General features: G+C 41.9%; 1 protein-coding gene across 3 annotated transcripts; it reads right to left on the bottom strand.

Annotated features, from left to right (window-relative positions):
* Nucleotides 1-1,107: 1,107 nt before the first annotated feature.
* Nucleotides 1,108-13,361, bottom strand: ARV1 (ARV1 homolog, fatty acid homeostasis modulator). 3 transcript variants are annotated; one of them, XM_081252201.1, is made up of 5 exons: nucleotides 13,068-13,361; nucleotides 8,560-8,679; nucleotides 5,826-5,979; nucleotides 2,906-3,130; nucleotides 1,109-1,869 (listed from the first exon to the last, which is right to left on the bottom strand). In XM_081252201.1, the coding sequence occupies exons 1-5, from the start codon at nucleotides 13,275-13,277 to the stop codon at nucleotides 1,727-1,729; spliced, it is 852 nt and encodes a 283-aa protein (XP_081108327.1). In that variant the 5' UTR covers nucleotides 13,278-13,361; the 3' UTR covers nucleotides 1,109-1,726. The 3 variants fall into 3 exon arrangements, with proteins under 3 accessions (XP_081108328.1, XP_081108327.1, XP_081108329.1); XM_081252203.1 differs by lacking the exon at nucleotides 1,109-1,869 and adding an exon at nucleotides 4,412-4,584 and having other exon boundaries at nucleotides 2,976-3,130; XM_081252202.1 differs by lacking the exon at nucleotides 8,560-8,679 and having other exon boundaries at nucleotides 1,108-1,869.
* Between the last annotated feature and the right edge of the window lie 23 nt (nucleotides 13,362-13,384).

The raw sequence follows: 13,384 nt of genomic DNA, 5'->3' as shown, positions 1-13,384 counted from the left end.
GGAGGAGAGTGCAGTAGAGAACGTGGGCAGGAGCATGCCTGCAGAGGAGGAGTTAGCACTAGAGCTCAGAGAACACTAAAAGGTGTTCCTCAGGAAGAGACCAGAAGCTCCTGTCCACAGTAGGAAAGGATAAAAAAATTCAGAGAGGCACCAGGAGCGGTGCTCTGTGAAGAGAGGCTGAAGGTAAACTCTGAAGCAGGAGACCAGGAGGCTTGGGCTGGGGTCGGAGTGACAAGATGAGAAGCCATCAGGAAGGTTCTGTTTCCATGGGGACGGGCGGGCGGGCTACTGAGTTCGATTTTAGAGGTAATGGCCACACCGTCCTGGCAGTACACACTCGGAGGCAGTGAAAGGGCACGAGTGACCTGGCAGAAGCGGGGGGCTAGAGGTATCAGATCTGGAAAGATCTGGAAGCAACCTGCACTAAGAGATGGGCCAAGGCGTGCGGAAGCCGGGCGTCTGCACGGCAGGAGGGAGAAGCGGAGGGCTGAGGACCGAAGCCGGGCACAGGGAAGTCGGTGACAGAAAGGGGCCGGGCGGCCTGCGGCTGGCTGCCTTTGATTGCAGGAGCATCGGCTCGGGAGACTAGGGAGGAAGTATGTGTCACCAAGAGGGAAGGCAGTGGAGAAAGAGGCTCAGAGCAGCTGCTCGCAAGTCGAGAGCTGCACGTGTCTGCCCGCAGAGGGGAGGAGCCAGCGCAGACGAGAGAGGATGAAGAGGGAGCGATGTCTGAGGGTGCGGAGAGGACGAGGATGAGCTGAGCAGGGAGGGAGGGAGGCCGAGGGACCAGGAGAGGCGGAGAAGGTCTCCCCCCGCTGACAGCTGCTCGCTCCCGCCCCCGCGCTTCCCCCACCAGCTGCCCCGCCTTCAAGTGGGCCCCGTCCTGCCTCAAGGCAGACTGCAGCTGTGGTCCAGACCCCCGAGGGTGACCAGAGGTGGGAGCACGCCTGCAGGGTGGAATCCGCCCGGGGGGCGGGACGTGGAACGCTAAGCATGACTCCGAGGCGGGATGGAGGGAAGGAGGAAAGAAGGCAGACGCCCGGACAAGTTCTGGAACGGAGAAGGACACGAGAGAGAGAGAGAGAGAGAGAGAGAGAGAGAGAGAGAGAGAGTGTGTGTGTGTGTGTGTGTGCGTGTGCGTGTGTTGCAGGCACAGGGACCGCCTGCCAGGCTTCACAGAGGAAGCGGCTGGTGGACTCACCCCAAGAGCTCTAACGGGGGCGCTGACAGAAGGGTAGGAAGCTGGCTCGTTTCCAGGGACTAACAGGATAAGGCAACAGCTGCCTCTAGGTTCCAGGCACAGTCAAAAGAGAGGCAAGGGAGGTGAGAAGTAGAGTTAAGTGAGAGGTTTAGGGAAGAGAGGTACAAAAGGCAGCAAAGGCAGGGGTCATGGGAGGGAGGGAGCGGAATGGTTGGAAAGGGCGGGAGACGGCTGTCGGCGGGACAGATTTCAGAGTCCGAGGTCTTAGGAGGAGTGCGTTGGAGGGAAGGTGTTACAGAACTGTGAGAACAGGGCCCCAGAAGCAACAAAAACATAGCTTATTGATGTCACTGTGGATGACAAAAGAACTAGAGTGCAGGACCCTGAAGACTCCGAGGGAGATGGAGGTGACCTCGAGGCACCCGGGTGCCGGGGGGTGGGTGATGTATTCTGCGACAACATCTGTCTAATTTGAGGAGGACACCTGTCTGCATGCATGAACACTGAGAGATGCTCTGTACCTCTTCAAAAGTCTTGAGATTTATAGATGGCACAGTCACTTCCAACAACCCAAGCCATCCTCTGGAAGAAGTAGACCATGGCGCTCTCCACCAGTAAACCACTCAAGATGGCCAAAAAGGAGACCTTGCGGTTGACGTTTAGGGTCACTGAAAAAGAGAAGGCAACTGATAAGTTCTTAAGAGTTTAATTAAATGATACTGGCATGTAAATTATGTGGTAGTGTGAATGGAGTTGTTTTGTAAAGCTGATTTTAGAAAATCTGTTTGTTTTTATTAATCTATGCTGTTACTTTTCCATCTGCAAACCTTCTGAGAGAACCAAAGCATCTGCTTATAACAAGAACACTGAGCTGCTCCTGCTCGCATCAAGACACGGATTCCCATGAATATTAACCAGGAAAATGAAAGATTCTAAGGTTATAAAGAGAGTAACAGAAAAAAATTGCTACTCTTGGTTTTATAGTTTACAAGATGATAAACATTATAAGAAGTATCAGATAATAGGTTCATTTAAAATAGCACTTCTCACAATGTGTGGGAAAAAGGAAGACACACAGGGCTGCTTACCCCTTCCTTGATATAGTAAGAACTGTCCTGAGCTGGGAGGCAGGCTGGCACCCTACCCTGGCTTGACAACTGCCGACCATGGAACCTTGGACAAGTCACCACGAGTCATAAAGTGGAGATAATAATGGCTGCTCTACAGACCCCATGGGATAGATATAATGCATAAAGAAGGCATTTTGAAAACTAAAGAGTACCATGTAGTTAAACTGAACAAATACTGAACGTGTGCTATATGTAAGGCACTATAGAAATGTTAGGCATCGTGATTATTCTATGAAGAATTCCAGCGTTTAACAGGTTATATAAAAATTACTCTATAGGGCTTCCCTGGTGGCGCAGTGGTTGAGAATCCGCCTGCTGATGCAGGGGACACGGGTTCGTGCCCCGGTCCGGGAGGATCCCACATGCCGCGGAGCGGCTGGGCCCGTGAGCCATGGCCGCTGAACCTGCGTGTCTGGAGCCTGTGCTCCGCAACGGGAGAGGCCACAACAGTGAGAGGCCCGCGTACCGCAAAAAAAAAAAAAAAAAAAAAAGCAGAAAAAACTACTCTATAGAAACAAGACTTCAAGCTTTCAGATGGGTTGAAAGCTGAGAAAACAATAAGACATAAACATACCTCTAATTGCCTGAAAATTTGACGTAAGGACAAATACTTTGATGAGTCTGAGGCACAGGGATGTGTAGTCATGTTCCCAGATGACAGCTGGGATCAGCAGGAGTTTTCCGTAGCTAGATAATAGCAGCGCTTTCAGCAGCAAAGCGAAGTTGAGAGTTGTTTTCGATGTTATGGGTCGTTCTACCCACAGGAAAGTAAAGATGCCAGTAAAATAGGCAGTTTGTTCTAAGGAGGAAATAAAAAATAAAGATATGAATGTCCCAATCCAAATCAGAGCCCCCTAAAAGCAAATAAACCACAATTCCAAAATACAGCCTATCAGCTGACCACAAAAGAAATGCTTTATCAAGATCAAATTTTCTTTTTTGTCCCCTTTTCTTCTTCTTCCTTTTTTAAAAAAAATAAACCCCTGTCTCTTGTGTCAAATCCTGTATGATTTCAGAAACATTTCAATAATTCTTTCATGAAATACTTCATCATCCTCTGGAGAAAAAGTAACTCCATGAGAACTGTAATCATCAACATTCTAAAGTTCCTTTTAGGAAGTCAGGCTCTGTTTAAACAGCTTTAGTCCTAGAGATCTCCACAGACAGAACAGACAGGAGAATGGACGCTTTTAAATCTGAAAGATGGGACCCATCCTAGGAAGTACATATGAAGATGTTTTTCGTTGTTCATTCTTCTACTATTTATTGAGTGCCTATTAGCCATAAGATTTTGAATACTCTGTTACCTAAATTTAAAACTTCCCTTATTCATTTTAACAAACTTTTTGAGTGTAATTCCATATCCTTCCAGAAAGCATTCAGAGACAGAGTCCAGACTAGAAGAAGCAATAGTTCCCCTGGTGTCCCACAGTCAGAATAGAGCACCATCTGTTCTGTTCCCATCAACTAGGAATTTAACATTTCTTTTAACTGCATTATTCTTTTTATTAAGATTGTTAGTGCTCTGATTACCCAGCTGCATACATTTTGAATAGTCTGTCCCTAATTCTACTTCTCCTATAAGCTGTGTTATTTAGGTTTCTGCAGGATCAGTTTTTTCTGGAACACATGTATCATATTACAGGAGAAACAACTGTATTCTTTCTAAAATGTTTTATAACTGAATCTAGCCAAAATAAAGAGGTTCCAAATATAGGTGATTAGGATCAATAAACATAATTTAGGATGGTTAGCCCACATGAAATTTGATATATTCTTCAGGAGAGACACACTACCTCGAAATGACTGAAGGGCTTGTCAACTGCAAGGATCTGTTCAATCAGGCAGATCATACAGCCTGGGTTTTGGACCAATAATAATAATAATAATAATAATAATAATAAAGAACTCCCTAACAACAAGAACCAACTAACGATGGTGGATTGTCTCCTGTCACTGGGGATACTCAAACCCTCTTGCAGGAATCTAGAGAAGGGTTTCTTGCACTGGACAGGAGGGCTGACTAGGTCACCCTCCATAGCTTTCTAGCTTAGAACTTGGGAGACTCAGGGAACTGTACCTGCCCTTGGGCTCTGCATTCTTTCACAAGGCAGATGTTGGAGAGCCCCTCGTACTTAAGGCGTTCGTGATCAGGTGGCTTCAGTAGGAGCGGCAGTGGAGAAAGAGCAGCAGTGGAGGAAATGGGAGATAGGGCGCCAGGAGACCTTCCCCTGGCTCTGCGCTGACGGTAACCTGCAGGGGGACTTAGGGTAAACCATTTGCTCTTCCTGTTCCTGTGCTCCCACAACTGCGGACAGGGAAGGAGCCCCCATCTACACACCGAAGAGGATGCTTGTGAAAGCTGAGTTGATAATACCATAAAAACCATGTTTAAGTTGTAAAATACTGTTATTTGTGTAAAATATTCTTTATAAGTTGTTTTAGGAATTTGAAACCTAACTAGGGATTAGATTAAGACACATAAAAAAGTAACAGGAGAAAAAAATTTCTGATGAAGTGTCAAAATAGCCACTATAGAGTTGGTGCTACAGAAATTCCAAACTATTTGAAAACAAGCCTGGTTTGTTTTTTAGAAATTATGGACATAAAGCAGTTTATCTATAGCAATTCTAAGAGGCTTTGCTTTAAAGCTTAAAATTGTATTAGGTTCTGGTTCTTGGTTTAGGTGATGTGTTCAAGGACGTTTCTGATATTATTACGTACATTTGGGAATTCTCAGCATATAGATGAATTTTAAAACCCCTGGGACTGGATGAATTTTAAAACCACTGGGCCGAGGGAATAAGGGCAGATTGAGAAGAAAAAGGGACAAAAGAGGACACACAGTCCAGAAATATGACATTGGAGTGGGCTGGAGACAATGTTACTAAAATAATATTTCAGTATAAAGAAAAGATTTTAGAAGCAGAAAAGCATGGAAACCAGTAAGTAATAAAATAGTCACAGAAATTAATTCAACCCAATTCTGACCTAAGTCACAAATGCAAATTCTGAAGAAAAGCCATTTCAGAACTTAAAGAATTTGGGGGAGTAGCCCCTTCCCTGCATGCAGTCAGATAAATAACAAGTTTCCCCTATTAAATACATTGCATTAGTACAATGCAGTTAGTATAACACATTGAATAATGCCTGGCAATTATCAATCTGTTTTAATAAAGATGAGATTCAGGCAATCTTCAGATTGGATAATCACAGCTTAAATTGAAGAATTTTACTAAAAATACGGTCTCAAAATACTTTATGAAACACTCTGATCTGATAAGCATAATTATTTCCATGCCATATGTATGGTAACAAAAAGTAAGAAAGCAGGTGATTTATACAAACTCACCTAGCAGATTAGTGGTACAGCTGAAAATTTAGTCTCAAGTCTTCTGAATAGCTGCTCTTTACCAGTGATTAAGACCACACATCTTAATTTTAAAATCAAAATGTTAGGTCAACTAAGAATAGAAAGCATGGCTTCTTCCTACCTAGAGAAGCAATTGCAAACATTCTATAGAAATCCCACTCTTTAGCATATCTGATAAAGTCGTCAGGATCAACGCTCCGGCTCGAATCTTGAAGCTGCCACCATCTCAGGTACGCTTCACAAAGCAAACAAAACACGAAGAGTTTTCCGTGCATCTGGTAGTCAAAAAGACATTGCCATTCAATCAGGTAAAGAAACAACTGTATTTAACACCAACAGGCACAGACAGAACTAACTTCTGTGGTTTTTGAAGAATGTCCCACCTAGTAGCTTGTCAGACTCTGAACTGCCCAATTAAATGCCAGTTGTATTCAGTCTGTAACCAGTAGTTCTTAATCAGCAATGTTCAGCAGAAGCATCACATGGGAAGAGTTTTCAAAACACAAATGTCTACGCCCCTGTCCTGATTCAGAATCTGTGGAAGTAAATCCTAGGCACGCATATTTTGAAACAGTTCCAGGCAGAGGGTGAATTTTTTTTTAACATCTTTATTGGAGTATAATTGCTCTACAATGGTGTGTTAGTTTCTGCTGTATAACAAAGTGAATCAGCTATATGTATACATATGTCCCCATATCCCCTCCCTCTTGTGTCTCCCTCCCACCCTCCCTATCCCACCCCTCTAGGTGGTCACAAAGCACCGAGCTGATCTCCCTGTGCTATGCAGCTGCTTCCCACTAGCTATCTATCTTACATTTGGTAGTGTATGTATGTCTATGCCACTCTCACTTCGTCCCAGCTTGCCCTTCCCCCTCCCCATGTCCTCAGGTCCATTTTCTACATCTGCATCTTTATTCCTGTCCTGCCCCGAGGTTCTTCAGAACCTTTTTTTTTTAGATTCCATATATATGTGTTGGCATACGGTATTTGTTTTTCACTTTCTGACTTACTTCACTCTGTATGACAAAACTCTACGTCCATCCACCTCACTATAAATAACTCAATTTCGTTTCTTTTTATGGCTGAGTAATATTCCATTGTATATATGTGCCACATCTTCTTTATCCATTCACCTGTCAATGGGCATTTAGGTTGCTTCCATGACCCGGCTATTGTAAATGGTGCTGCAGTGAACATTGGGGTTCATGTGTCGTTTTGAATTATGGTTTTCTCTGGGTATATGCCCAGTAGTGGGATTGCTGGGTCATATGTTAACTCTATTTTTAGTTTTTTAAGGAACCTCCATACTGTTCTCCATAGTGGCTGTATCAATTTACATTCCCACCAACAGTGCAAGAGGGTTCCCGTTTCTCCACACCCAGAGGGTGAATTCTGATGTGCACCCTGGTTAAGAATCACTGCTTTAAATAGTAGTTCACCCTCCATTATATTTTCAACATTCGTGTGATACACGGAATCCAGCAAGAATTTATGTGACTCAGGAGAGATGGAAGCAGCAATGAGAGAAGAGATTTAACCTGAAGATTTCATGATTCCTCCGAAGAAACGATTAGTCTGAACATGAATTTCTTAAAAAGTGCCCCTAGGTTGGATGAAAATATAAATGAAAATAGTGAAAGCGATTAAAGGCTGGAAGTTTTCAAGAGGCTGAAATTTTGGCAAAAACAGAAAATACTAGGCAACAAGAAGTGGCTTTGTTCCATATATTTTTCCCATGGGTTGACATTTATCAGTATAAAGTGGGGAAGAGAAAGTGTGTGTGCAAACTCGATGTGGTCCAGGGACAAGCGTGGGGTGAGCTCCTGAGGCTCCTCCAGCTGGCGCACTGCTGCTCCTGGCTGCACTCTGGAATTGCCCAGGGAGTTTTAGAAATACTCTTTCCTGGATCCCATCCCCAAAGATTCGCATATAACTGGTTCTGGGTGAGGCCTCGGCTTGGAAGAATTAACTGCCATCCCCTCCGTCTCCCCCAGATGATTCTAATGTGTAGCAAGGTTTGAGACTCAATTATATTACTAATATAAACACTGCCTGGGTTGTTTAACTTGGGGGAGGAGGCACAGGGAAAATAAATTGCACTGTTACTGTCCCCGTTAGCCCAAAATTAGGGGTGCCAGATTTGGCAAAGAAAAGTACAGGACACCCAGTTAAATACGCATTTTAGATAAACAACAAATACTTTTTTTGTGTATGTATGTTCCATGCAATACTTAGGACATATGCTAAAAAATCATTTATTGTTTATCTGACTTCCAAGTTTAATTGGGTGTCCTGTATTTTATTTGTCAACCCTAGCCAAACTATTAAAAGAGTTCACAAGTCAGTACATTAAATGTATATTTCAAAAAAAAAAAAAAAAAAAAAATCCAACTTCATATATTAGGACTTTTCTGATTTTTCACCTCATGTGTTCCCTGAACAGCAGAGTATAACATGCAATAAGTTATGTTTTAAAATCTTTTTCTTTCAATGTTTGCTTATTTCTTTTAGGTATAATTCTCTCCCTACCAGGTTATATTGAATTTTATTCTGTTCAAAATTATTGATGTCTGTTTCAAAAGGTAACCTACTAAAAGGCAATCCAGATTATGGTTTGTCAACTTTCTGCTAGTGACCATATTCTTAAATATACACTAAACATTGTACCCTTTTTTAAAAAGCAGTGCCTGCTATTTCTAGAAATTTCCAGACATTGTTGAGATAAAAGACCCACTCTTGTTAGAATTTCTTTGTTTAAATAATAGTTTAATTCTGTTCAAAATTGTTGATATTATTATTTAAAAATGCAAAATCATCCAGTAAAATTAGAAAAGAAAAAAATTATAACAACTTACATTTATTTTGGTATTGAAAAGAATATGCCTGTAGGCCTGGGCTCTGCATAAAATAGCATTAATCAAGATGATAACAGGATCATACTCGATATATTTGTCTACAGGTTTCTGGCAGGATTTCTGAAATAATGCAAGATAATATTAGAATAAACATATTCATACATTCTGAAATCTTGAAGGATTTCAAAACAGCAGAGTCTATTTTGGATTTGTATGGCAATAAGGCTATATCAGCATTTATTTAAATAAACTTCCATTCAGATACAAAATGTTCATCTGCATAAGACCTGGTTTCAGAAATGACTAAATATAATCTTCTAGGCTAAAAATATTAATCTTTTAATCTCATATTTAAGAAGACCCAAAAGATATTTGATTTAAAGACTGATTTTAGGCAGGAAAGTATCTCAGAACACGCTACTTTCAATTTGTAGGAATTATTATAAAATAAGTAAGTTTATAATGTACTTTCATTGCCTGTTGGCTAGATGGCCCCAACTTTGTGGTTCTTGAAACATGATTTGGAGAAAAGGGTTCAGAAAAGTAACCCTGCACCCAGAGCTTCTGAGAGCTCCAGGCAGGTAGGAATCCTCGGGTGGCACATACCAAGAGAAGCCTGTCTTTCTCTCCGTGGAGAACATGGCAAGAAAATGGTCCTTCTCTGCCACAGTAGACACTGGAGAACGCTGGCTGTATGCAAGGAACGGGGTTGCGCCACCTGATTCTGAGTTGCCCAAATCAAGGCTCCCTGGGCTCTCAGCCATTCCTATTAAAGGGCTTTTTTTTTTTTTGGACATGTGATTACAATGTTATGAAATCCCAATACATATAAAATGCAGGTAAAGGAGAACAAGCTCATTAGAAATGACATTTGAAAGAGTATTAGCTACAAAGTTGCATCAAGGCTCCTATTCACTGCATAAACTAATGGCTACAATTCAAACACAAAACATTTTGAAACTTCGAGGGGATAAAATAGAAATAGAAGAAGTGATGGATATGCAAACATACTAGGATGGCCTTTTAATTATATCAAAGTGCTAGAAGAAAAATGGAGTGCATTGAAGAATATGAACCCTGCCCTTCCAGTGTCATGAAGAGTTAGATTCAATTCCAATTTAAAGTTTCTCCACTTCACTCACGTCATTACAAGAAGTGTGTATGTTTGTCTAGTCATCAGGTGAACCAATGAAGGGAGATGTGCTATTACTCCAAATTTAAATCTACCTAATAGATCAGAGGTTTAAGAGGTTAGGATTTTTAGCTGTGCAAAGAGTAAGACAGTATCTAAACAGAAGCCACAGAATCAGAAATTCTATATACATGACAGAGCTGTTTTCTAGAACCTCTCCCTGTGCTACTCATGTGGAGAACACTTCCTCTGTTTATACAAATGAGAATGGAAGACCAGAGATGCTACTTCACTTTAAAATGAAACTGCAGACTGGTCAAGGATCCTCTCTCTGTCCTTTAAAAGTTCCCTAAAACCCATCTTCTGACAGCATCAGAAGTCTAAGATGGGATTTGGACATTTTTTAGAAGGAGGTAGGCAGAAGCCAGCAGCAGGAGACACAGCAGCGTAGTGACTCCTTTTGCAATCATTTGTCTGACATATGTGTTTGGAGTGCCTATTATACTCATAACAGCTCTCTTTACTTAGCCATGTCTATGGACCAGGCACTTCCACAGTGCTAGATACTTTCCTTGAGACATAAGCTCTACCCTCAGGGACCTTACAGTTTAGAAGGGGAAGTCAAATAAACATGCTAGTGTAAGTGCTACAATGGAATGAGCACAGGGTGACATGAACCCAAACAGAAGAGGCAGCTGCTGGTATCATGGGACATGCTAGGTGCTATGCCCATCTTCCCTTCCCAACATGCTGAGTATTTTAGAAACACTGAGAATTCATTAAAGTTTGCTGGTTCCCTCCCTATCAGTTTAGGCCATATTTTTTCCTTGTTCTGCTTCTGTTATTTGCTTTTCCCTTGAGTGCTTCCTTCACCTTGAATGTAATGAGTCAAACCACACACACACACACACACACACACCAAACAACTGTGGTAAAACATCCGATTGGGAGATAGCTACATGTAGTAGGAATGCTTTCTTATTCTGGCAAAATTGTTCTATTCCATATCATTTATTACTCAATAGACCAGTATCCTGAAAGAGAAAGTCGTCCTCTAAGAAATCCCTACAGCACAGGGACCGTGCACACCCTGGGAACTCAAATACTGTTTCCACCAGCTCCATTTTAACATGGATATGGCTTAGTTTCTGCTGCTATGTTCTCTAATTCTATAATGAATCACATCTCTTTCAGAATATAAATTGGCCATTTTTTTTCATGAATATTCTTGCTGCTGCTTCCTTCCCATCATCTCCAGGACTAACCCCTTCCCAACTCATTCTCAAATTTTAGCTTCACAATAAGCAAACACATATCTGAGAAGTGGAACCTGTGAGGGCAGTGCTGTCTTACTCATCTTTGCACCCAGCACCCAGGGGTGAAAGCTGCATCTTGTTGTCTCGAACAGAACTAAAACTTGAGACAGTCTCAAAGAAGTCTTGTTTTGTTTTGTTACCATAATGGATTTAGCAAATATCTGAGCACTTAAAATAGGCCAGGCTCCTCAGGATATTAAAAGTACAATACCTTTAACATAACTATAATAAATTGTGAAGCACTGAAGTAGAGAGAGTGACTAAAAGCAAGGGACATGCTTCCATTAGAAGAAAGTTAGAGAAACACAGATAGGCAAGCTGGGAGGAATGGCAGGAAAAAGCAAGAAGAGCAAAGGGAAGGGAGATTAGAATGAAAAATACTGGTAGAAGATCAGGCTGAGTATACTGCTGACTCCAAATACAGCAGAGAAAAGATCAAAGTACCTATAAGTTACCGGCTGTAACCACTTAGAAACTTTGTATATTTTTTCACAACAAATAGCCTGATGTCTAAAAACTTTTTACTTTTAATCTCAGGACTTGGACAGCCTTTACAAAGTTAATTATTTTATGGTTTAATTTTCAGAGTCTGGCATCACATGAATGATTTTCCTGAGTAATGCAATCATGCATATTATTAAGCATTAGCATGATATAAACAAGGATACTACCTACTCTGTTTCATTAGGGAATGACTGGGTACAAATAATCCATAATGTACAGTACCACCATTCAGTATTCCAACTATTACTCTAAAATCTGTCTCCTGGGTGAGAAAGTGCAATGTCTGGGGGAGAAAAGTGGGGGAGAGTATAGCTGTTGACCTAAATAGCTATCCAATAATTATTTTCTCTTTACATAAGTAAAGGTATAGAGAAGCCAGCGTCTGATGATTTGAACAGGGACTTTGTTGTTAGCTTAATGCCAATAATTTTTTAAAATACAGATTATATTACAAACCACTGCTAACTAAAATGCATAGGCATTTACTAGCTTTTCTTTGGACAAACTATATTCACAGTAACGTGGCTGTCGTCTTTTAGACGGGCCATTTAATTGGACTAGTCCAAAGCCATTAAGTTTAGACCACATATAACTTACTGTTCTCTCATACGGGGATGGCCTAGGATATGACCATCTAAAAAACCTAGAAAGGGTTCATTCATTCAACAAATATTTATTTAATACCTACTATGTGTCAGACACTGTCCTAGGTGGTCCAACTACATTAATGAATAAAATATACACAATCTCTGTCCTTGTGTCGCTTACATTACAGTGGGAGGAGACAGGCAATAAATAATAAAGTCAATTATATACAATATTAGAAGATGATAGGTACTATGGAGAAAGATAAGCAGGGAAGGGTGATAAGGTATACCAGCCTTGAAGGGGGGATCATCATTTTTAATAGGGTGGTCAGAGTAGGCCTCTCTATAAGATATTCGAGAAAAGTCCTTGAAGGAGGTGAGGGAATGAGCCACACAGATACCTGAGAGAAGACTGTTCCAGGCAGAGAATTTTTACTTCCTCATTTTTGTTTTTTATATCACCAACGTCTAGCATCGTGCTTTGTACATGATACTCTACATTCAAAAACCACAATGGATGAAGCTTGAAAAAGTATTCTAGGAGAATTTACTATAGGTTATGAAGTGTAAAGATGGTAACATCTGTCTATCAAAGGGAGAATAAGAATGAAATAGCTTTGGCGTGAGCCCAAATGTCACCCTAATCCGATCTTTAAATTTCTAGGCACAACACCTGCATCCATCTCCGTCCGAGGATTCGTTCGCCCGGATCAGCAAACGTGACCGGTATGAGAAAAGCGCTGTAGGGTATGACTTCTCTACCACTATGGGTATTCATGCAAAGGTTCTACTGAGCAGGAACGGGAATGTCAAGCATCGAACTGAAGTCTGTATTAGAGGACCCTGAAACTCGTTGGCTTCTTATTTTTATCACCTTAAAAATATGGTAAAGGTACCATGGTCTCTCACGGTTCCCAAACCTCGCTGCGCCATTTCTTCCCCAAGGACAGCCCACACCTGACAACTCACACAGATGGTTATCTTCAGCACGCCGTGGCTGTAGTCTCGGTACAACTCCTTGGCCTCTTCGCTGCATTCGATGCACCTGTACTGGCAGGAGGCCGAGGCAGCAGCAGTAGTAGGAGTCACTGCCACCCCATCCGTCTTCCCCTTTCCAGCTGTCACCCCTTCGGTGTTCCCCTTGCCGGGCCGAAGCCCATTCCGCCCATCAGTGCTCATTTCCACGCAACTGCGGGCCAGAACTTCCGATTCAGTGGCGGGGAAGACGTCAGACGCCAGACCGGAAACCTTGCGCCGCGCGGTGCTTACCGGGACTTGTAGTCCCA

The sequence above is a fragment of the Mesoplodon bidens genome (assembly GCF_964165515.1).
Source record: "Mesoplodon bidens genome assembly, chromosome: 1".
NCBI lineage: Eukaryota > Metazoa > Chordata > Mammalia > Artiodactyla > Ziphiidae > Mesoplodon > Mesoplodon bidens.
The sequence above is the reverse complement of the archived record's forward strand: the minus strand, read 5'-3'. Positions and strand labels throughout refer to the sequence as shown.

Coding starts and splice junctions, on each gene's coding strand:
- ARV1 (XM_081252201.1), bottom strand. CDS start 13,277: ATGAGCACTGATGGGCGGAATGGGCTTCGGCCCGGCAAGGGGAACACC. Junction 5,980..8,559: donor TTTTCAATACCAAAATAAAT/GTAAGTTGTTAT, acceptor TTTGACTACCAG/ATGCACGGAAAACTCTTCGT. Junction 3,131..5,825: donor GTTTGCAATTGCTTCTCTAG/GTAGGAAGAAGC, acceptor TTTCCTCCTTAG/AACAAACTGCCTATTTTACT.